The sequence below is a fragment of the Chrysemys picta genome, chromosome 6, assembly GCF_011386835.1.
Source record: "Chrysemys picta bellii isolate R12L10 chromosome 6, ASM1138683v2, whole genome shotgun sequence".
Taxonomy (NCBI): Eukaryota; Metazoa; Chordata; order Testudines; family Emydidae; genus Chrysemys; species Chrysemys picta.
In genome coordinates this window covers 60,997,028-61,022,750 of record NC_088796.1, presented here as the reverse complement: position 1 = coordinate 61,022,750, position 25,723 = coordinate 60,997,028, and the positions used below count along the sequence as shown (strand labels likewise).

Sequence of the window (25,723 nt, the reverse complement as noted above, 5' to 3'; positions counted from 1 at the left end):
TAGCAAATATTTGTCAGGTTTCCAAGATTTCTGGTAGAAGTTATTTAGTAAGGAGCAGTTTCTTCTGGCAAGGAAAGAAACACTACAATTTTCTCTTAATTATTTTGCTCATTGTACTAGGAGCTTCCACAGGAGAATAGAAAAGAAAACAGCTTCTTCAAAAGTAGCAGCAGCTGGGAGTGAAGTCTGTACTGGGTAGCACCAAGGTACTTAAGTGCTTTTAGTTCTCACTTTTTTCCCACTGAGAGAACCCTCACATGAAAGCATCTCTTGCGAAAGCAGAAATCCATCTTATAGCAACTTTGCTATATTAAGTTGAGAAACAGATACTAATGCAATTCAAATTCTCAGGCAGTAGAATCTTGCCAATTATGTCATTAAAACAAACAAGATAATAATGGAAAATTATGAATTTTTAATTTATCTAGCTCAGCGTGAGAGAGACTGTGTGGTGTTCGCTCTCTCTCAGCACAAATTCAATTGTAATTAATGAAGCACTAACGTCTAATAGTTTGCTTGGACCACTTTGGAAAAAATAGCCTTCATTCAGGATGTGTTTTCAAAACATAATGATTCATAGAGTACAATGAATTTTATACAGCATCAGTAAACAGTACATGCTCTATTTTGCATTTGATAAACAATTGTTATCTACCTATTTGGTTCCTATCTATCAGGGTAGAATTTCAGCATCACAAAGTATTTAAACAACTGCTTGTAAATGGCAAAGTGTTGGAATAACTTAGTTTTTATATTTGTTTATTTGGATGATGACAAACAGTCCTACTGGACACTTAAAATGGACTAATAATTTGACTTTTTTTCTCAACACAATTTAACACAGCATGCTACTCAAGAGAAAAATTTATGCTGACTACTTTCCCACTTCTGTTTCCCTCTTGTTCTGTCTCAGTTGTGTTTCTTCCACTAGCCTGAACTCTAAGAGGTGCTGATGATGCTCAAGCACCTTGTAGGATCAGGTCCCATACTTCGTGCTGTTTCTCCTGTTAGTAGCCACCACTGCTAGAACCATCATTCCAGAAAATAATGCAGTCTTTCCAACTCCCCTTCAGGTGAGGTCTTTGTGCTGTAGCCCCAACTACTGATGTTGAAACTGTATACAAAATAGTCTGTCTTTACGAACTAAAATGGTTAGTACCCCATACAATGGGTAGAGTCTGGATACATAATTTCTCTCTACTCTTCATTATATTTCCAACCTTCCCTTCGTCTTACCCTCAGAAGATGTGTGATCGGCCATAACTTCTGGAAATAAACGATGTATTAAGAGACAGCCTAGTGTAGAGCCTTCCAGCGTTTATCTATTGCAACCTAGTGATTTGCCAGATGTTATGGAACTATAGTCATCTTACTGTGTAACCAGTGAGTTCTTTCCAGGGGCCTTTTTTAAATAAACAATGCTCAGATGTTTTATGGAATTCCAGTGCTGCCCTAGTGAGCTGGGAAGGAAGGAAGTTGTAGGAGCTGTGAAAAGTTGCCCTCTTTGCTCTAGTGCTTGAACTCTTTACAAACATAAGGAAGCATATCTTTCAGCTTCGTCCCTCACACAGGGATAAAAATTTAGCAGACTATTTAATCCCCTGACTAGAATGGATTGTCTTGTTCGTTCAGAAGTAATGACAAAGAATTGTTTGTTAAAAAGATTAGAGAGAGAACAAAAAACACCCCACCATTCTTCATTTACATTTCTTTATATTGGAATATTCCTATTGGCAGACTAGTGTTATATGCCTTGGCAAACCTATTTGACAGGACTGCAACCAGGCTTACGCTTTCTCTCGTTTTTACCAGCCGTTTGTAAAAAGCCAGGGCTCTTTCGCTTGCACACCATTAAAAAGAGGCTTAAGGAGGCTCCGTCTCGCCACATGAGCCACTTCATCCCAAGCGTTGCTGTTCTCACACACATTAAATGTTGGGTTTGCAGGATCCAAAACAAATGGCCTGAGAGAAAAATAAGAATCAATGTGAACATCAATACCAAGAGGTGAGATCTAGCAATTTACTAAGACCCAACTGTAGCTCTGATGTAAGTAGGTAACCAACCAAAAGCTAGTCCAATAGCATTGGAAAGCAGCACTTTGTAATAAGATTAAAAAAGCTGATGTTTCAAAAATGTCAGCAAGTCAAGACATATATAGTGCTTGAAAGTAGACAGATATGTTTTGCTTTATATAGTCTATCACTACTGTATTATTGTCCTTAACAGGGACTTGTACCACTTCTCTCTTACTCCTCCTTCTCTGAAGCAACTTCACAACAAAGTCCTACCCACCTTACTCTGTGTCCTCAGTGTTTTGTCCTGAGACATTCATGCAGGAAAACTTGTCCATTCTTCAGAGGGAAATGAGGGAAGGGCATTGGAGGAATGGTACTTGAGAGATTTTTGCCTGCATCCTCACTGCAAAGTGAGTGGGTTCCAGGCTGAGTTAAATCGGAGCCTGGATTCTAACCTATACCCCCAGCCATGTAAGCTAGCCTGGGTTTAAAGCACCTCCTGTCTTGGGTCAAAAAGTTTCTGTGTGAATGGTGGGGAGTGACAGTTGGGCTGACACCTGTGTAAGAGCCCCAGTTAACTGTGCAGTGAAGATATGTCCTCAGTCTTTCCTCCTAGTTATCAGGGGCTGGTTTTATTAGGATCCAAGCTCTTTGTCCCAGCTTTCCCACCAGAATCTTCCCCCCTCCTACCGTTGGCCATACTAGCCAGAGCCCAGCAGACATGAGACTTCAAAGGAATTGGCCCCTCTTGTTTCTGAGCACCAGACAATAAGGTTTATCTGGAGCCATTGTCTGCTTTCTGGCCCTCCTAGGTGGAGAGCTCTGGCTGGGGTTAACCCTTTGAGGCTGTAATATTGGTTGAAAGGAACATACATATGGGTGCTAACAAAACTATTAAAGTACATATCTTAGAGAAGAGAACGCAACATATAAAAAAAGTCTTATGAAGTCAATCCAGAGAGATGGTATCATATGGCAGTACTGTTAGTGCAAGTATAAAATTTAAAACTACATTAAGATGCTACACAACATATATATGTAAGGCTGTATAAAAATGTATTCTATAACATATATTAAATTGAGGTTATGTAATCAAGTAATTAAAGATTAACATACATGCAAGCAGCACATAATTATTTGTTGCCTGAGCATTTAGAAGCCCTAAGCAAGATGCCCTGGAGCTGTCCAATCTCAGAACAATGAAATCTTAAACTGTGTCATTTCCTGATTTACTTATTTAATCATGGAATCTCCATATTCTCTTAATACATTTTTTGCATGGAATTTCCTAGGGTTTTTTTGTTTTGTTTTTTGCTATTACTACTACTATTTATTTGTGTTATGGTAGCACCTAGGAGCCCCAGTCATGGACCAGGACCCTATTGCGCTAGGTGCTGCACATACAGTAAGTAAAAACAAAAAGCAGCTTCAGTCTGGCAGGACTGTGGATCTCTGCTAACTTGCCAGAAATTGACAATAGCATTCGTAAGTTCCATAATTTGGAACACATTTTCTAGATTTCACAGTAATGCCCTGTCTTATACATAGGCCTGGCAGAATTCAATGTTGTATATAATTTTGACAGATAATCTATGTTTGTTTAAGCATTTATGTAGATTATCATCAATTTAAATTTCATAGTTTGATGAAATTATGGGGAGGAGTTCAGACAATTATTTAATGACAGTAGACCATGAAATTCAAAAAGTTGTGAAGTTGACAATTTGTGTTTTAACAGTTAAACTTCATATGTCAAAACATACAAAGTAAATATTCTTAAATCAAACTCTAAAAAGTTCTCAAGCAGCATGTTCTTTGTCTATCTAATTTTTGATTATCATTAGTGGAAATTTTTTTGTCGGTTTGTGTGTGTACAGTGAAATTGACACTAACATTTACTGATAAAAACAGAATCCTTTCCAGCCTACTTATGTCTTTGGAGGTCTTCCAGAAGGGACCCTTCTCCTGACAATTGGAGCAGTGGAGCACCTCATGCAACATAGCCTGTGGGGCAGATGGAAGCATTTTTCTTCCTTCATGCATCTGCCCATCAACTAGTTACAGAAGATTTGCCCTTTAATGTTTAGCCCCTTGTGCGGGCGATATGCACTGGGGTAAATTTCACTTCCTGTGTACCGTCTCTAGCTAGAATAGGAAAGGGAGTGCCCCTCAGTAAATAGATTTTGATACAAACTATGGAGTCATTGTGTGTCTCTTTACTAACATTCTTTAATCTCTTAATGAAAAGTTGCATTGCCTCCCATGAGTTATGGGGTCTCCTTTTCCCCATGAACCACTGAGGACAGAAGCAGAATTCAGCTGCTGCAGCTATGCCTGTCTGGTGGTATATTTACATTAAGATGACAGAAGATATTTTGTCATATAGTTACCTGGTTTGCTTCTGGAACACCTTTTTGAAAATCATAGAGTTTGGGCTGTAGTGTTTGTGCCAAACAATGCATATTTCTGGGTATCTAACCAGAAGCTTCAGGATAGCTCTCATTCCCTGAATCAGGCTGAAAAAGACTGGCTTCCCTGCCAGCTGCCAGATGAAGATTGTGATGAGCTCTATAGCATAGGAAGAAGGAAGCCTGCGAAACCTAAATACACCGAACACAGACTTAGCACATCACAAAGTCTACACAGGACACTCTTACAAACAAAATGCAAGTAAAAACAAACACTAACAAGCAGCAAAAGTCAGCTTTGTACTTTCATGCTGTTTGTTATCCATTGCAAACATTATGCTGTTGTCCCCAGTCAGGGCCTTCAATGGGGGCACTGAAAAGTTTATTTTATTCTGTATAATAAAGAAAATTGATCAGTAAAAAGGAGAGAGCAGCTTTGTGGTTAAATTACAAATGTGTCCACATCAGGTACAGAATGCATCAAGAATATGCCAGATGTTCTGCTGTGCAAGCTGAGCCATGGATGCCAGAAGTCACAAGCCATATCACTAGCTCTATGGCCCAATAGCTGAAAGAATTGGAACCATTTGTGACCATCACAAATGCCTCTGATTACATTGTAGCATTGGGTGAAGAAAAGAGACAGATCATACCCCACCAAAAGTGAGATGGCTTCAGTTTAAGGCCTCGATTCTGCTCCTATTGAAGTAGAGGGCAAAACTCCCATTTGACTTCAGTGGTGCAAAAATTAGGCTCAGAGGGAATATCTGCACTGCAATAAACCACTTGCAGCTGGCCCACGTCAGCTGACTCAGGCTCACAGGGCTCAGGCTATGATGCTATACAATTGGAGTGCAGACAAGCTCAGGCTGGCGCTCAGGCTCTGGGATCCCATAACGGGGGAGGGTACAAAAGCCCAGGCACCAGCCTGATCCCGAACATCTACACTGCTCAGCCCCACAGCAGGCTTTTATTGCAATGTAGACATACCCAAGGAGTCTTGGTATAATTTAAGGGTATGACTGCCCTGCAATTTAAGACCAGGGTTCGAATTCAGGCTCCAGCTTATCTCCACTTCTGACTACATGCAAATTATACTAACCCAGGGCTTGGACCCACTTCACTACAGAGAACATGAAAAGGTGAGAGTTGCCCAACTCGGAGGCTAATTAATTAATTAATTTTATTCTCTGTATGTATATATATCTCCTCACTATATGTTCCATTCTCTGCATCCGAAGAAGTGGGCTGTAGCCCACGAAAGCTTATGCTCAAATAAATTTGTTAGTCTCTAAGGTGCCACAAGTACTTCTGTTCTTTTTGCGGCTACAGACTAACACGGCTGCTACTCTGAAACCTGTCAGAATCCTTCACTTACACATCAGCTTTATTCAGCATACAAAACTTACCCTCAGCACCACTTGAAACCAGATGCACCTCCAGTACTGCAGGAAAATGCTAAATACCCTTCCTGCACCAGTAAGAACTACTGCAATTGGCAGAGAGGGAAAGCATATTTAGTTCCCTTGGAAAAGGAAACTTTAGTTTCCACTGGGGACTTCATCAGAGCCCTGCCAGAGGAGGCTAATAGGGAAACACACCAAATCACCCCAAGTCACACTACGACTATGGGCAGCGCTGGCCATTTTTTGTGCAAAAAGTAGAATGGCTGCAGGGCCATTGTAGCCTCCTCCCTCTTAGTGGAATTTTTGCTGCTGGCGCTGTTTTTCTGGTGCAAATCCTGAAGTGAATCTGGCTCATCTGATAACAGCTAAAGAGGAAAGAGCTGGAATCAGTAACCTAAGGAAGTATTATTGTTATAGCCCTATTTCATAGGTAGGAACTGAAGCACAGAAAGATTAACTGACTCGCCCAAGGTCACACAGGAAGACTAAAGCAGAACTGAAAATTGAACAGAGTTCCGATCCAGTGTGTTCTCTACAAAACCATTCTTCTTTCACTTTACTCTCCAGAATGTACGTTCCACCTACATACTAGGTTAATTTTTCAGAACAGTAATTCAGAATTAATAAATAAGCAGAAGTTACTTATTGTAAAAGGCTCTGTTTATTCAGCTGATTTGCTTCACACCTTTTTAACAGTGTGTGCCAGATTTCTACTCTGTTTGGTTTGGAAAGGTTTGAAAAGTCCAGCGAGCCATGCATTTGCAGAAACTGTCTTGTCAGCCTTACAGGTGGAGGGTCCTTTATCCCAATCAACAGTGAGTCACTTTAATTGGAAAAAGAGAATGCCAAGCCAATATATTAATAGCACTAGCACAGCTGTGCAGTATTTTCTTTTCCTCTCCATTCCCCCATCCCTTCTTGCTCGAGGGCACTGTCTAATTGGATCACATTCTAGTTCAGTTATAAAACAGCCATTAAGATGTAGTGGAGAAGCATAATACACACATTATGTAAAATCCATTATACAGTACTCACTGTTGTTCATTCTTCAAAAACATCAGGATGTTAAAAGGAAAAGAGGCTCAAATGTTAGTTACATACTTATTTTGTGCTGTTGGTTTAGCAAAGGAAGTCCTGAACCAGTGCTTAACCAAACGAATCAGGTCCTTCACCTTCATGGTAGATGCCTTGATAAACTCAACCTGGTACTGCAGCAGGGACATTGAGTACAGCTGGATTTCATCAGTGTCATTACAGAGATAGATCTTGTGGTAAAAGCTCTGTTTTAAACCTGTTAACACCAAGAAAAGGATAAGACTGCATTCCCTAATATTTTACTTTTTTGTTTTAAATAGGCTTCATAACAGCTATAAAATCCTGTTAAATATCGCACAAGTCCATAATATTAACAAGTCCACTTCATATCCAGACTAAATTCATTCCAAGTTTGGTGGCATACAAAAACATGCAAGATCCAGTAATGTTATTAGGAGAATATTATGTTTAACAAACAGATTTAATCGCCTATGCAAGAGATTATCCAAAAAACTGCTAGGTTTGTGTGGGTTTTTTTCCTCTCCCTCTCCCCACATCTCTCCCTATAGTTATTTATTTTCTGGTTGATAGCTGTTATACATTCTGCATATGCATACATGAACACACACACGATTAAAATAATGCTCCCCTATTAGGAAAGTTCCTGATTTGGGCATCCCCATTTTAGTTTGTTCCACAATCTGTGTGGAAAAAGGAAAATTATAATCATGATTTTTTAAAGTTAAAAATTGGGGCCAAATTTTTTTAAATACACGTTATTGAATGTACAAAAAATTTTGCATGATGCACACACAGTTATTCGGACTGCATGAACATCAACTATGTGAACAGTTAGTTGTGACTAATTATCTATTTGCATGTTTTTCATAAATTCAGAGATTCCCAGGCCAGAAGGGAATATTGTGATCTTCTAATCTGACTTTCTGTACAACGCAGGCCACAGAACTTCCCCAAAATAATTCCTAGTGCATCTCTCTTAGAAAAACATCCAATCTTGATTCAGAAATGGACAGTGATGGAAATTCCACCACGACCCTTGGTAAATTGTTCCAATAGTTAATTACTCTGATTGTTAAAATTTACACCTTATTTCCAGTCTGAATTTGTCTAGCTTCAACTTCCAGCCATTGGACTGTGTTACACCTTTTTCTGCTAGACTGAAGAGCCCATTACTAAATATTTGTTCTCCATGTAGATACTTACAGACTGTAATCAAGTCACCCCTTAACTGACCCTTTATTGAGCTAAATAAATTGAGCTCTGAGTCTGTCACTTTAAGGCATGCTTTCCAATCCTTTAATCATTCTCGTGCTCTTCTCTGAACTGTCTCCAATTTATCAACATCCTTCTTGAATTGTGGGCACCAGAACTGGATGCAGTATTCCAGCAGCAGTCACACCAGTGCTAAATATAGTGGTAAAATAACTTCTCTATTCCTATGCAAGATTCCCCTGTTTATGCATTTCAGGATAGCATTAACTCTTTTGGCAACAGCATAAAACTGGGAACTCGTGTTCAGCCAATTATCCGCCCCCAAATCTTTTTCAGAGTCACTGCTTCTAGGGATAGAGTCCCCCTTTCTATAAGTTTGGCTTACAGTCTTTGTTACCAGATGTTTACATTTACATTTGGTCATATGAAAACACATTGTTTGTCTGCACACAGTTTACCAAGCAATCCAGATCGCTCTGAATCAGTGACCTATATACATACCGGATTTATGAGTGCAACTGCAGATATTGCACACACAGGATGTGTGTACACTCCAGTTGGAGGTGTGATTGTTCAAACTAGCTCATTAAAAATAGCAGAGAAGCCATAGCACACAGGTAGCAGAAAAATGGGACCAGATCACAAGCCCACCCAGGATGCTGAATGGCAAGCTTGTGCTGTTGCAGCTTCATTCCTATTATTAGTAAGCTAGCTCACACCTCCAAACTGTAGTGTAAACATACCCGCAATGGAGATGTCATTTTTGAAAAATCAAGCCCTTTATGCCAAATGAAGATCCAATGATTCTCATACATCTAAAGTTGTTAAGAAGAGACATGAAGTATACCTAGAAATACACTATGGAATGGAATCTATTAACTAAGTACAGTAAGAATTGCACAAATTAGACATTGCATCGGAATACCTAGTTTATAGGTGTTTGATGGTTCCTGCATAGAGAGAGTGTGTGTGTTTGTGTATGTATGTATGTATTGCAAGGTGCTTGGAGTTTAAAAGCATCACAGTCATTAGCAAGTAGTGAAGCAAAAGTGCCATTTCCCCCAAAATTCTATAACAGATTATAATCTACTGAGAATACTATAACCATCAAAACTAAAATAGATTTATAGCCTGGATTCACAAGGCATAGCTGGAACATTATGCAATTTATATAGCTATATGATGGGTATAAATGGTCACGAGTGATCATTCCCTGATAAAGAAAGTTTCTCCCCAAAGGAAAACATTAATCCCCTACCTGTTGATGGCGCAGGCCCCAGTATGTCATAGCAAGGCATGATATCAAACGAGTGACCGTGGTGATTCTTATAGCATTTGAAATGAAACCGTAAGGATGACTGGGTCCTTTTCTCCATCATTATACTAAAACAAACCTTAGTTAAAAAATATTACTGAACAGTAATACTGGGGGAAGGAAGGGTTCAACGGTTTCCAATCTTCCTACTGTGTAGTAAGGATGGAGGAAGGTGGCTGGAAAGTCTCCTTTCTCAGAAATAAGAGACTATATCAGTCTGTACGCTATTTGCAAAAGGCCACACGGAAGTCTCAGGGCCAAATTAACCACCACTGTAAATGGAATAAACACTACTGAAGTCAGCAAACTCATGCTTGTTTACACCAGTGGCCAGTCTGGCCCTTCATATTTCTTTTATAAAGCTAGTAAATTATAAACATCTCATAGCAATACATTTACTGACGTGTATAAAATGCAAAACCTCACATTAATAAGAAATGAAGGTTAATTTCTCAAACTAGCCAGTAGTCTAAGTGGCTTTGTCATATTCTTGCTTTTCGCTGCTGGGTGGTAAAAATAAGAGGAAATACAAAGAAAACAGAGTACACCACCAGTCCATTAAACTCCCTCTGGAACACTCCTATACCAGTATCCACTTCCTGGACACCATGATCAACTTCAACAATGGAACCCTACAGACAGCTACATACAAAAGAATCCAGAGATCATCACACCTACCTCATAGATCCAGTAATCAAGCCAAGAAATCTGTTCTCTACTGCCAGCTGCTCAGATACCACAGAATATACTCGGAGGAGAAATACCGGGATATACATCTTAACACACTCAAAACCACCTTCACCATACAAGGACACTCCACCAGAGAAGTAGATCGCATCACAGAATGGGCCATCCAAATACCCTGAAAGAACCTGATTCAATACAGAAATAAAACCTCCTCTGACTGCATGCCCTTAGTTGCCACCTAACACCCCACACTGGAACCTACATGGGATATCATCAAACAACTACAACCCATACTCTATGGGGACCCCATCTTGAAAGAATTCTTTCCTGACCCTCCCCCCCACTTCTCACCTTCAAACAACCCAGAAGCCTCTCCAAGCTCATCATCAGAAGCAAGATCCCCACAGACCGGGACACTCCAACTCAAAGTGGCACCAGACTCTGCCAGAACAGATGCAAAATCTGCACACATCTCCACTGCTACAATGATCAACACCCCTTCCCCAACAGACCTTTCAAGTTCCAAAGGTCCTACACATGTGGTGTACCTCATCCAGTGCACTAAATATCCCAATAGCAACTATGTGGGTGAAATCAATCACTACACTCTCGAATGAAATCTCACAGGAAAATGATATCAGACAAAAACACCATATTACCTGTGAGTGAACACTTTCCACAAAGGGATCACTCCATATTGGACTTAGTCCTCATCCTCAAAGGAAACCTGCACAACACTTTCAAAAGGTGAGCCTGGGAGCTTGAATTCATAACTTTATTCAGTCCATGATTTTTAGTGTCTGGCGGAGACACTGGATTATGGCTTATTACAACAATCTGTAACACACTAACAACTGCCTCCCACCCCCGCCCTTCCTTTCCTCCTTATGACTGGATGAGTCATAGGCCACTTAACACATATTTCAAGGGACCATTCAATGTGAACTACTTATGCTAAATGATCTGTTCCATCTTGTATTTAGCTGTGACACTCTGAGGCTATGGGCTTGTCTACACTGCAACTTTACAGTGCTGCAACTTTCTCACTCAGGGGTGTGAAAAAACACCCCCCAGAGCGCAGCAAGTTACAGTGCTGTAAAGCACCAGTGTAGACAGTGCACCAGCGCTGGGAGCTGCGCTCCCAGTGCTGGTAGCTACACCCCTCGTGGAGATGGTATTTTAAGAGCACTGGGAGAGCTCTCTCCCATGACCACACAAGCCACGTAAACGCGCTGCCACGGCAGTGCTTTAACGTTGCCAGTGTAGACTAGCCCTATATGTTTACACTACAAAGCTTACAGCGGCACAGCCATACCGCTGTAGCTGCACCGCCGTAAGATCTCTTGTGTAGCCACACTATGCTGACAAGTGAGAGCTCTCCCATCGACAGTTAAACCACCCCCAAAGAGTGGTGGTAACTATGTCGGCGGGAGAAGCTCGCCCACCAACATAGTGCTTTTTTTACACCCCTGAGTGACTTAAATTTTGCCAACATCAGTGGGTGTAAACATGACCTAAGTTTTCCCGGCCTGAAGAAGAGCTGTGTGAAAGCTCAAAAGCTTGTCTCTCTCACCAACAGAAGTCGATCCAATAAAATATGTTACCTCATCCACCTTCACACTCTCATATCCTGGGAGTGACATGGCTACAACAACATTGCATACAGAGTACAACCTTGTAATCTGAGCACTGGTTATAGTTAATGGTTCAGGCTGAAAAAAAAAATCAAGCAAACAGAAGAAACAAGGAAACCCAAAAGTTAAAGTTTCTATAATATTGCACTTCCTGCATACTGGACAACATAAGGACATAAGAACAGCCATTCTGGGTCAGACCAAAAGGTCCATCTAGCCCATTATCCTGTCTTCCGATAGTGGCCAATGCCAAGTGCCCCAGAGGGAATGAACAGAACAGATAATCATCAAGTGATCCATCCCCTGTTGCCCATTCCCAGCTTCTGGCAAACAGAGGCTAGGGACACCATCCCTGCCCATCCCGGCTAATAGACATTGATGGATCCTATCCTCCATGAATTTATCTAGTTCTTTTTTGAACTCTGTTATAGTCTTGGCCTTTACTACATCCTCCGGCAAACAGTTTCACAGGTTGACTGTGCGTTGTGTGAAGAAATACTTCCTTTTGTTTGTTTTAAACCTGCTTCTTATTAATTTCATTTGGTGATCCCTAGTTCTTGTGTTATGAGAAGGAGTAAATAACACCTCTTATTTACTCTCTCCACACCAATCATGATTTTATAGACTTCTATCATATCCCTCTTAGTCCTCTCTTTTCCAAGCTGAAAAGTCTCAGGCTTATTAATCTCTCCTCATATGGAAGCCGTTGCACACCCCTAGTCATTTTTGTTACCCTTTCCTGAATCTTTTCCAATTCCAATAGATCTTTTTTGAGATGGGGCAACCACATCTGCATGCAGTATTCAAGATGTGGGCGCACCATGGATTTATATAGATGCAATATGATATTTTCTGTCTTATTAACTATCCCTTCCTTAATGATTCCCAATATTCTGTTTGCTTTTTTGACTGCCGCTGCACATTGAGTGGATGTTTTCAGAAAACGATCCACAATGACTCCAAGATCTCTTTCTTGAGTGGTAACAGCTAATTTAGACCCCATCATTTTATATGTATAATTGGGATTCTGTTTTCCAATGTGCATTACTTTGCATTTATCAACATTGAATTTCATTTGCCATTTTGTTGTCCAGTCACCCAGTTTTGTGAGATCCTTTTTTAGCTCTTCGCAGTCTGCTTGGGACTTAACTATCTTGAGTAGTTTTGTATCATCTGCAAATTTTGCCACCTCACTCTTTACCCCTTTTTCCAGATAACAACATAAACCAGTAACAGGAGGAAAATAGGAATAAAAATCATATAGCCCTAATTCAACAAAGCACTTAAGCACATGCTTAACTTTAAGCACAAGATTTTCATAGACTCATAGATTTTTAGGTCAGAAGACACCATTATATCATTCTAGTCTGACCTAACATGGACTTCAATAGGACTTAAGCAAGTGCTTTAGTGAAAGCACTTGCTGAAAAAGGACCATGGTCTTTTTATTCCTGTGTTCCTTTATATTATTGGTTTATGTTGTTAGATATATGTGCAATGTTGCAGAGTAAGTGTGGCTGTAGAATCCCTAACTTCTGCATTAATATACACAAACATTCAGATGAGGCTGGTAGCTGGGCCTGTTATGAGGGTTGTCCGACACTTCCCAGTAGAAGACTCTGTTTCCAGTTACTTATAACTTTGCCAAATGATAATAGTTTAGGCTGAAATTTTGCATGCCAGTTGTCTCCCTCAGGCTGAATCTTTTTGGAAAGTTTCAGCCAAAATGGTTCAGCCATTTCCAAGAACAAGGACAGGGAAAATATGTTCTGCAATATTAAAAAATAATCTGGTGATTTTTTCTAGCTCCCCCGTGCTTTTAAAACAGGGAATTCAAATTTGGCAGAGGTGACCTGTGTGCCAGAGATGTGCCTTTTGCTGTTCCTGAGAAAATCTGCTCAAATTTGCCCAAGTTATACACCTTTGAAAAAAAATCTCCATTTGCACATGCTCAGTAAATTCTTGCTAAAGTTTAGCAGCTAAAATTTCTGAAGTTTCCATCCTCACTGAGACTTCTGCAGCCTCTCACAGTTCCTAGTGCTGACCACACTGTGCACGTGCCATCTCTACAAAGCGGCTGAGTATGCTCCAGCCCAGGACTACATGATCTCACTGGGACTTTCTTTGCAATCATAGCTCCGAACCAGCATGGATCAGGATGGAGATGGGCCCAGAATTGAGAGCAGGAAGTCTGTCTCCCCTGTGCTCTTAATGACCCTCTTGCTGGCACCACATAGTGTTGAGGAGGAAACCATCTGACTCTAATGCTGTGGGGATAAAAGGCAGATTGGGGGGCAGGGATACAACTAGACTGGGACAAGGATCCTGGTGAGGATGGGACTGGAGTGGGGAAAGAAAAGGGAAATGTTACTGGGAATTGGGAGGGACAGGAACTGGTTGGGTAAAGAGGAGGGGAGACAGATCTGACAAGTAACCAAGGGGTAGAACCAGGATCAGCTGAGGAGGGAAGAGATTGGAACAAGGAGCCAGGGAAACAGTGAGGTATAAAGAGGGAAACAGAATGAATGAAGATCCTGAGGACAGACAGTGTGTGTGAAATCACTGGAGGCTGGTGGGGAGGTGAGAGACAGATCAGATGAGGAGCTGGGAGGTGGGAACTGGGACTGACTGGACAAAGAGACTGGGACTCAGATCAGGGGCCTGAAGATGGAGACTATCGGCTGGGCAAAGAGACTGGGATGAGAAGCCTGAGGAAAGGAGACTGGGTAGGTCAGGAAAGTAGGAACAGGACTGAGATGAGGATGGGTGACCAGATGTCCCAATTTTATAGGGACAGTCCTGATTTTGGGGTCTTTTTCTTATATAGGCTCCTATTATCCCCCCACCCCCATCCCGATTTTTCACCTAGATAGGGTGACCAGACAGCAAGTGTGAAAAATTGGGACAGGGACTGGGGGTAATAGGAGCCTATATAAGAAAAAGACCCAAAAATCGGGACTGTCCCTATAAAATCGGGACATCTGGTCACCCTAACCCTAGATGAGGAGACAGTGGTAGGAAAGAGACAGAACTGGGACATGAACAGGTTGGAAGGGGCAAGCCAGAAGGGGTTAAGTTTTGGGGAAGAACAGACAGTCTGACTATTAGAGAACAATCCCCTCTCCTGTGACTATTAGAGAACAATGGAACCCAAGTTTCCTGAGTCTCACCACTCCTTTGCGGTCAGCAAATATCTGTGAAATTCACTGGCGAAATGTGTGTGTCCCAGCCTCCTCTCGTACTAGTCCACACAGAGGCTATTAACCTACTACTGCTACCATTTACTCTGTTAAAGTGGCAGAGGTCTGGTGTGGTTAACTTAAATGTTCCAACCCTGCTGATGTCAATAAGATGCCACATTAAAAAGTTTTTAAAAAGAAAACTGAAGAAAAAAATGCTAAGTAATTTTACACAAAAACTATGATGAAAGAACATTATTCAATTGCAAAGTCAAGCAGTGCAAAGTTAGGAAATGCCAGAATTAAGGTTGCCTGTGCTCCCCCTGAGAGTATGCCGTATGATACAGTCTTTAATTACATTATCATATACTAATTTTCCACAAGATCCCTGCATCAATCCATGCACAAAATGGACCTGTGTTGGGGATGGATCAGAGTTGTGTAGTGAAGGAGATTGTCTGTAGGATCTCTGCCTCATTTGTTACAGAAGTTGGATAGTGTCTAGTGAACAAGGCAGGGGACTACAAAAAATGAGAAGAGGGTCTCATGGGTAAAGTTGAATTCTGCCCTGGAGAACTGCATTCTATCCCTGTCTCTGCCCCAGAGTCCTTATGTATTGCTAGGCAAGTCACTTAAATTCAGCTTTTCACAGGTGATCACAAATTGTCTATTCCTCCTTTTCTGAGTGCTTGACTTGAGACCCCAATGTTTGATTTCCAGAAGTGCTGATCACTCCCAGGTATAGCTGAAGTCAGTCGGAGCTGTGGTTTGAACATATAAAGTAATATATATTAATTAGAGCTATCCAGGAATTGCATTTTTCATTTCAGGGGAGTTTTGTGATTTCAAGATATTTGCCATTACAGAATGGAACAATCAATCAATTAATTAATTAAATAAAACAAACAAACATTGACATTTCCTATGAATCAAAATTCCAAATAAAATGAAATAAAAAAATCTAATTCCAGATCAATCAAAACATTTTGTTTTGATAAAGCTGAAATGCTTCTGTCCAATTACAACTTTTTTCAAGTGGGACCAACAGGCAGAAATTTGTCTGTGAGTCTACTGAAACCTAGGCCAAGTCTATGGTACAAACTTCTGTGCACATAGCTATGCCAGTCAGGGTGTGAAGAGGTGTGATCCCTGACTGACACAGCTGTGCCAGCAAAAGCTTTTGCCCAAATAGCTTACTTCATTTGGGGAAGGCTGGAAAATGCTATGTTGGCAAAAGTGCAGTATTCCACTATAAGCTGCATCCACACTAGGAACATTTCACAAGTGCAATGTACTGGTATAGCAAAGCACTCCCAGTGGAGACTTATTCACAGCTAGAAAGGACAACTGAAGGGCTATGAAAATGAATGATACTGAACAAACACTGCCATTCACAGTAAGAGATACACGCACACAAAATACATATTCACTACACCTAGCAATGCAAACTGGAGATATTTTTAAGACCTTACAAGATGTGTCTTAATAGCTTCTCTATTCTTTAAAATGAATTTCCACTTAAAAGGCATATGGCATATGTTTATTTATATAAACGCATATTGAGTGTATACAAATTAATGCTCATGAAGTATGAAACTATCATTTGGTGTATGCAATCCGGTCAAGCCTAGCCACAGTTTTTTTTAATTAACAATGTTCAAGGTACGAAGACCTCCAGGAAGTTGAGTCATTTTGCAGTTCTCAACAACGTGTGTCATACTTTGTGGCTGCCCACACTGACATAGTAGACTGTCTCTAAAACTTCAAGCATGAAGAAAGATACCAGATTACAGACCCCAGGGACACCAGACATCCTTTCGTTCACTGAACAGGTACAACACAGGCAGTAGCGGTGCAAGCTTCTACACTTTGCTCACCAGTGTGCCTCAGCTCAGAACTGGAGGGGCTGCCTCTGTAGGCAAAATGGCCTGTTTCCATAGCTATTCAAGCCTTGGCCTCTCATTCAAGACTGCCAATAAAGATGCCAATTACTCTCTATTGTCATGGTCATTCTTGGGATGTGAGCACCTCTCCACTGGAATCTGGACAGGGACCACGAAACATATTTCACATAGGTTGCCCACAGCCATGGTAACAACTTCAGGTCCCTTCAGTTTGGGATGGATTCAAACCACTGACCTAGAGTTAAAAAACCTCTATATTTTATTGCTCATCCCCTGTCACCCAGTCCTCCCTAACTCAGACCTCAATTCTCCCCTCTAACTTGTCCCACCACAATCTCAGTGCCTCCTCTCCAGAAGGAGTATTTATATGCAGTTTCTGGAGTGACACTGGGTTGGATTAAAATTAAATATAAAAACAGGTTGCTCTAAAACGGGATCCCAAATGTGTTTTATGAGGCTTCTTATGGGAAACAAAACCCATGTGCATTTTGGGTTGGATGGGACTTCCACTAGAGAAAAAATATTTAGGGGACACTCTTTGGCTTTCATGATAAAACAATTCATCACTGGCGATATCGCCGCATCTCTTTCCACAACCTCAAAATCCCACAGCCTGGGAGTATCCAATACACCCTGTGCCTGCGCAGCAGACACAAGAGTCCCCTGAAAACCAGGTCTGCTGCCTCCATGTATCCCACACACACGCACACACACACCATGGATCACCAGGTGTCATGATTAGTCAAAGCAGAAAGATATGTAGTATTTGTTTGCACTGTGGAGAGAGCATGTTTAGTCTCTAGACAAGTTCACTGAGATGAGGGAGGAGCACAGTATTTCACATTATAGATGAACAGTCTGTATGGAGTCCCATTCAGTTGCTTTCATTCATGCTAGAGAAGCTAGAGGGTGAAGGTGCAAAGTGGGAGAAAATGATGAATCATTAAGGCTTGAAAAGATGGTGTGAACTATCTTATAAATCTCTAATGGGAATTTTACCTATGTTTGTATTGGGACGCACACCATTTTGTGTCTAGTTTTCTAGTTTGATTTTATCCATTTTATTTTCCGATTTTGCTGTGCTCTGTGAAGTAGGCAGTCTAGGGGGGGAATCACATCTGAGATGCCTGTGTAACATCTGGAGCAAGTAAAAGCCCTAATAATAACTAAACATAGAAAATACACACAACCATCATGATCCAAACCTGCTGGCCCATGAAGATTCCTTCAGTCTTTTCCCAAGATCATCTATAACTTCTGGCAGTTTCTTTTTGCAGTCTTCTAGATTTTCAAAGGCTTCATTAAATAGCACTATATCAACATCAGACCAGCCTTGTGTATCAGTTCCTTTTATATATGAGCCTCCCTGTTATGCAAGATATGCCAGAAAGATGATTAGCACTTGATTTTTTTTTGTAAACAGGACATTTTTGCAATGTTGGTAAAGCAGGCTTTAGATGCCTTCTGTAATTTCTTAGACTGTCTTGTCTACATACTTGCAAGTAATTTATAGTTTACATGTTACTAAGGTGAGATGCAAGATGGGCCTGATCCCTGGGTCTTTCAAATGGACTTTGGATCAGGCCTTATATTAGTAACAGGATTCACAGTATCGGTGATGGTATCTACTATAGGAATGGAATTGGGTTCAACACCCAAATCACTAGGGCAAATCAAGTTTTCTTCACTGGGTGTCGAATATGGTTTAACCCAGTTTATGCCAGTATTCAAATTGTGGTCAACCATGTGGGGGGGGGGGGGGAAGGGGGAGGACGGAGGAGAAAGGAAGTGAGAGCCTTTTTTGAAATTTGGTAAAAAAAATACTGTTTATTTTCTAATGCAGAAGTACTTTTTAGTAACTAACAGATTTTCGACCTGATAAAAGCGCATCTCAGGGTTGGGTGCCAAATGCACTCTCTTGATTTTGTTAAATACATTTTAAAACTAGAGCATATCTATCAATACACATCTAGAATTCTGCTTGATGCAATCACTGTAGTAAGAGCTTAGGGCCCAACCAGGCAACCCCTACTCATGCTAATGAGTACATCCTCATGTATTTGGTACTAAGAGCCTTCTTACAATAATACAACAGCCACATTGCAGGTAGGGGTGTTTATAATCAGTTAGGAATCTCAAGTCAGTTCTTAGCAGACAGTTGTCTGCAACGTAAATCCACCTTAGTAAACAGGCTTCATATGGAATGGGCATGGAAGTCAAATTGCCCTCTCACCCCTAAAAATGGTTCCTTCAGAATAAAGTTGATGTACAGTGATAGGGTGTTACAGGGAAGTTGATATGGCTATTATCTGTACTACATCAGTCCTGTGAGGATATTCAGTCTCTAGGGATGTCACTTTAGGACCTCTGGAGAACTAAATGAGCCAGTAATTTGCCTTAAAAAAAGTTTAAAAAACACTAAAAAAAGTTTATTCTCCTGCTGATAATACCTCATCTTAATTAATTAGCCTCTTACAGTTGGTATGGCTACTTCCATCTTTTCATGTTCTCTGTATGTATAAATATCTTCTTACTATATGTTCCATTCTATGCATCCGATGAAGTGGGCTGTAGCCCACGAAAGCTTATGCTCAAATAAATTGGTTAGTCTCTAAGGTGCCACAAGTACTCCTGTTGTAATATAATTGGTCTAAAAGAGCAATTACAGCTAGAGGAAAGATTATTATCATAGGCTCAACTCATATTTAGATGCAAGAAACTAAATGCTACTCTTTTTAAAAGATTTTTATTTTATTTATTTAATTTATAATTTATTAAATCCTCAAACAATATGGTGGATCCAAATAATGCTACAGGTCAGACCTGAATCTAAACCAAAAGGAAATTCACTGTTTATGAGATCACTCCCTCTGGACTCTTGGGACACAAGAGGACCTTGTGGTACAGATACATACGGGCTGCAACACTTTGACAAGTGAAGGAAATGCTATTTTGTTGAACCACAATAAAAAGAGGAAATAATGTTTACCTTGATTAGCCGAGCTATTGGTAATGGGAAGCATTCCTTGATCAAATTAATAATTGCCTCAATATCTGTTGCACAGGCAATGCTTGCAGGGCCTGGAATGGGGCGAAGCTTTTCTTCTACAAATCTCTTTAGTTCTGTTGGATTTTTATAATCCAAGATATTATCAGGTGAAAATCCAGTGGCCATTTGAGCTGCACAGAAAGAAAATTAAAGTCTGATCACTAATTTGCTTGAAAAGGACTTGTTAAGAAGCTTATAAATGCTATAAATTCCTTGCTTCCTTTTAATCAGCTGTGGCAGACAGCTAGTACTCAACACCCAAGGATCCAAAAATGATGTAGTGTTAAGTAAAAAATCATTAGTATAATACCTCAAAACCCAACATTTTATTTCCACTATGGTGTCTCTAATTCTTTCCCTTCCTTTTTATCTTCACTTCTAAAACCCTAAATAATAAATTAATGGAGATATCCCATCTCCTAGAACTGGAAGGGACCTTGAAGGAAAGGTCATCAAGTCCAGCCCCATGCCTTCACTAGCAGGACCAAGTACTGATTTTGCCCCAGATCTCTAAGTGGCCCCCTCAAGGATTGAACTCACAACCCTGGGTTTAGCCGGCCAAGGCTCAAACCACTGAGCTATCCCTAACCCTAGCCCACACCTTTTCTCTCTCTGTTTCTCTCTCATCTTAACTACTATAAATTCTTCATTTCTGGATTATCTGCTTCCCCTTCTCCAGTTTACCCCAAATACCACAGTTAAAACCTTCTTCCACACCCACTACACCGAGCTGTGGCTTTTTATGATCTCCTTCAGGCCTATTCCCTAACAGATTACAGACAGTAGCCTCCCAGTACCAGGAGACTAGGAACACATTGGGAGAGGCAAAGAGTTTTATTGGCCCTCTTGAAGAGGCACCTGCTGAAAACAGATATGGAGATTCTTGCACAGAGTCTCCAAATGCAGTGAGGGCATGTGGGAGAAGTTCCTATTGGAAGGACACAACTCCTGGTTAGGGCAAGAAAAAAATGGGAAGGTTGGCCAACCACCAGGAGGTCCTAAAACACGATCCTCTAAGGACAAAGGGTCCCATACGCCTGTTAATTTGCTTTCCCTACTGGTGTTATTGCAGGGTTGCAAGATCAGAAGGTAGGTGGAATTCTGTTGGGGGTTTTTAAAAAGGGGCCTTAGAATGCCTCATTATGGCTAAAGGACTCTGTCAGATAATTTGAAGTTATTATCTACTCTTCCAGAATTTGTAAGGGAGAAGAAAGCTGGTGAAGTGAGATCTGGTCTAGTGACAGGACCTCTGACGGGGCCCTTTAACAATTTGAAGATTTCATAACTGGGGGGTAGTGCCAAGAAAGTCTGGACTGATTAGTCATTTGACCTATTCATGGGAGGGTTTGAATAACAATCTCATTGACTTGCAGAATTGCTCAGTAAAGTAGTCATCTTTTAATCACATGACCCCCGCCTGCGGTCTGAAGGCAGCTTTTTATTTATTGCTGGTTCACTCTAATACTTTTGATTTTATGGGGCTTTCAACATACTGATAAGGCCATGCCCATGTGATTGTCATTTTCCTGTTTAGCCTTTGAACTATTTAGTATCTTCTTAGAATGGAAAGACATGGACGTGACCTGTTGTGCATGGCACATGTCCTGGACAATGTTTTGTTTCTCAGCCTTAGCAGATTCAGGCATTGGAAAGCCTTGCTTTAAACAATTTGTTCCACCACAGAGAGTCTCGGAACTCCACTGGCATAGGACAAAACAGAGGAACCAAATACATATATTACATACCTGAGCACAGAAATTGATAGAGACTAGAGCGTCTCACTTCCCAGCCATGAAGGTTGATCAATGAAGGGAACAGGTTAGTAGTTCGGTTAAAGTCACCCTAAACTATTTACAAACATTAGCTGGATTGTTAGGTTTTGTGTGCAGAGCGGTTGTGCATTCCTGAGCCTTATGGTGCTGTTTACACAATGACATAGCTCAGACATGGAGAAGAGTCTCCTTGGCTGTTGTGGTAAACAGGATCACAAAAAATGTAGACTGAGAAATGAGAAAGAGGTGATGGTTTTGAGCACTGAAGTATCATGTGCTTGCCCAGGACAATTCCACCAACAAAGGGCATTTGTTGGACATCTGTTATGACATTTTTATCCTGGGCATTCAACTATGACAGGAGAGGTTTTTGTGAGTGGTTGGCTTGGTGGGATGCCAAGCAAGCAGTGCTAGGGGCATCTAATGGCAATGTAGTTTTTACAGGTAGGAAAATTCAGGCTAGCTTTGGCTGAGAGAGTTTGGAGCAGGAAATAGTCATCTCCAAGATTAATTTGTTGTAACAAGGGGACAGCCATAAAGATAGTCATATCTACTGGTGAAGACTGCTGGGAGCTCCAATCTTCTTTGTGGGACTCATGGTTTTGGTTTTATGGTCATGCCTATCACCCACATCTTAGTGGGCCAGCTGGTTTTCAGATGGCCTGAGATGATGATTTTATAACCTTTGGGTCAGCAAACAGTGATTGGATCAAACAGCAGCTTGTTTCTGTGGCAGCTGGCCCATTACTGTAAGAATTACACATTCCACTTCTATGTTTGGTTACCGTGTGGTTGTTATTTATCTAATAGAACTGAAGCTTGTATGCCAAAAAATGTGTTTGGTTGTAGGGTGGTTTTCCTGAGGGTGCCTTTCCTAAAGGCCTTGAATAAAAAAAACCCACACACACTTTCCACATGTGTGTGAAGAAGGTCTACAAACTGGTCAAGCACTAAGAGAGTTCCAAGTGAGCTTCATTGCCAGAGAAGTACAAAATGTGGATGAGGACAATAGCACAAGCTATTTCTTATCCATATCTCTCTCCAACATTTAAAATAATAAGCCTGATGGCTAAGGGAGGGTTGGGTAAGACAGGGTCGTGTCAGTGAACACAAACTAAGAATGTCAATTTTCAATACACTTTTTGTTCTGTAGCTTCTGATGTAGATTCATTTACTGGTGGAACATTGGGCCATATCTCTTTATTTATACCAAAAATGTTAATGCCCCGCTGTCATAAATATAAAGGGAACGGTAACAACTCTTATGTATGCGGTAACATAAAACTCCTCCTGGCCAGAGGTACAGAATCCCCTTACCTGTAAGGGGTTAATCAGTTCAATTAACCTAGACAGTCTCAAAGCAAGGAGGTATTATATTTCATAACTACAAAATGAGGAGATTCATTGTAACCTTCACCACAAGTCCTTACCAGACACACTAGTTAGTTACCAGTAACTACAATTACCAGTGTGAGTGTCTCATCCTGCATGGTGCTACGTACCCTCAATTCCTACCAACTACAGTGGGTGTTGAGAACAATCAGCACCCCACACGACTCAGTGCTTTTTCAGGAAGAGTTTTGCTGGGTAAGGGTGATAAACGGCCAACGAAAATTAATCATCTTGGGAGTGATCTCACCAGTGAAAGCGTTTGATACTTATGGTATTTAGCCCTTGATTCTCCCTCGCTAATGGCCAGTGCTCTCTAGCAGAACTTCCTGTCTGTTCTGAGCAGCAGTGGTACCTCTTTTGCTGGCTGTGAAGTGATGATCTTGTTTCTCATGGTGTTCCCTGCTATGGATTGTTCCAAACTGCCTTGGGCACATCCTGCAGGAGGTAGACATTTCCATGGCCACAAATTTTGCTTCCCTCTTTGGAGGCATGTCCCAGAAACACCCTTTTTTTTCAGCAGTCATTCTTTCATGGTTGGCCTGTTAAAGGGAAGATGGGGCACACCATACATAGGATCAAGTATCAGGGGGTAGCCGTGTTAGTCTGTATCTACAAAAACAACAAGGAGTCTGGTGGCACCTTAAAGACTAACAGATTTATTTGGGCATAAGCTTTCGTGGGTAAAAACCTCACTTCTTCAGATGCATACCCACGAAAGCTTATGCCCAAATAAATCTGTTAGTCTTTAAGGTGCCACCAGACTCCTTGTTGTTACCATACATAGGAATAAGTTGGATATGGAAAAAGGAGACTGGCTAATACAGTGAATTGGAGGTACCTCCAGGAGCTCATCTCAAGACAAACCTCAACATTTTTAAAGCACACTATACAGGGAAAGAAGGTGGGCCACATCCATAAAGCATGTATAATAATAAAAAAAAAAAATGGCAACCGCTCCAATAATTCCATTTTTTAGAAGTCCACCTTGAAGTTTGCCATGATTTACAATAAAATGTATATAGGAATTATTTGAGACACTATACTCAGAATAGGAAAGAACAGTGGTAACTATGTGGTATCTGCAGGGGATGTGGACTTTTCATTGGTGACTTCTGTAAATATAGCAGCAGTGAAATAAAGCCACCACCATAGCAGCAAGCAGTAGTCAATTGGACCACAGCACAGTGCCACATTTCCTTCCACTTATAGGAACTTGATGGTCCAAATAAGAGATTAAGAGCAAACCACCTAAAGGAATTATTTTCTAAGAAATGTCGTCTGATAAAATATGTACTTTACGGTTTGCAGTGGGAGCTTCTATAAGCACCAGAGGAAAGAATAGCTCAGTGGTTTGAGCATTGGCCTGCTAAATACAGGGTTGTGAGTTCAATCCTTGAGGGGGCCACTTAGGGATCTGGGGCAAAATCAGTACTTGGTCCTGCTAGTGAAGGCAGGGGGCTGGACTCAATGACCTTTCATGGTCCCTTCCAGTTCTAGGAGATAGGATATCTCCATTATTTTATTTAGAGCATGTACTCTCCCATGCTATGTCTGAGTCAGACAGGACTTTAGTCAATCCACAGAGGTTCCTTTGATTTTCTTTATAGTTTTATATAAAACTAATCAAGGTTTCCTTGGCAGGAGTGGCACTGTATTATAATGTAACAAACTAAATGGCTGTTGCTTTTGGATTGGGTGTGAAACACCTACAGACAGACCATACTTGGAATGCACTGAGCACAGAAATTAGAGATAAAATCTGTTGGGTTATTTTATCTATCCACATGCTATAACAGGATTTTCACCTATACTGAGATGTTCAGATATGTATATTCACTATGTATATACAGTATAAGCCATTTTTCAATTACAAGATGTACTTTCTGTTTCAATGTAAATGTCTCTATTTAATGAAAAGTAAATACAAACTGAACATACAAAAGAAAGAGCAGAGACTGGGAATCAATACAATCTGTTGTGAGAAAGAGACAGAATCAGAGCTCTCAAACAGCCTTACCGCTTCATGGTCCTGAAGTGTTTCTCTCAAAACTTCCCTACCACATTTCTCACAGTGAACTTTTCCAAGATGTTTTGCTCGGAAATGATACCTCAAGGCGGTGCGGCTGACAAAATCATTCCCACATTGCTCACAGTTGTAGGATTTTAGAGACCTCATCCTTTATAAAAAGAAATAAAAGTAAGAGGCTTCACTCCAGAGGGGCACAGAATGATTTTTTATACTTGAAAAACAGTATAAACCTCTGAACAGAGCTGTGGTTAGGATAGTGATTCAAAATATATTGCCCTGATATTTGCAGTATTTACCAAAATTGTTTCAAAACTTGTTTAGTCATTCAAACTTTAGTCTAATCAAATGCTGTTAAAGTTAGTGATATAACTTAGAGAATTTTTCACTTGACCAGAGCTCGGAGAGCTGGTATTAATAATAGCTTCTATTGTCCAAAGAAAAGAGAACACTCCTGAATTACCTACCTAAACATTTTCTGAAGAATAAGCTGTACAGAAGCCCTGGTTTCTTTCCATCACTTTTCTTTTCCATGCATACCCATTCAAAAGGGAGTTTATCACATTGGAAGAACTTTCCTGGTACAGGTCTGTCAAAGAAGATTCCTTTTACTTTTGCAAAAAAGGTACTTTCACTTCATGGCAAGTGTGTTTATTTCTTTGTTTCC

At 40.6% G+C, this 25,723-nt stretch overlaps 1 protein-coding gene across 3 annotated transcripts; it reads right to left on the bottom strand.

The window, feature by feature from the left end:
* Positions 1 to 400: 400 nt before the first annotated feature.
* LOC101950829 (2'-5'-oligoadenylate synthase 3-like) lies at positions 401 to 25,723 on the bottom strand. 3 transcript variants are annotated; one of them, XM_008173165.4, is made up of 9 exons: positions 25,524 to 25,723; positions 25,048 to 25,207; positions 23,383 to 23,569; positions 19,807 to 19,997; positions 18,023 to 18,183; positions 9,357 to 9,481; positions 6,932 to 7,121; positions 4,407 to 4,616; positions 401 to 1,962 (listed from the first exon to the last, which is right to left on the bottom strand). In XM_008173165.4, the coding sequence occupies exons 1-9, from the start codon at positions 25,529 to 25,531 to the stop codon at positions 1,806 to 1,808; spliced, it is 1,389 nt and encodes a 462-aa protein (XP_008171387.2). In that variant the 5' UTR covers positions 25,532 to 25,723; the 3' UTR covers positions 401 to 1,805. The 3 variants fall into 3 exon arrangements, with proteins under 3 accessions (XP_008171387.2, XP_005284114.2, XP_042696334.2); XM_005284057.4 differs by lacking the exon at positions 4,407 to 4,616; XM_042840400.2 differs by lacking the exon at positions 401 to 1,962 and having other exon boundaries at positions 4,444 to 4,616; positions 7,003 to 7,121.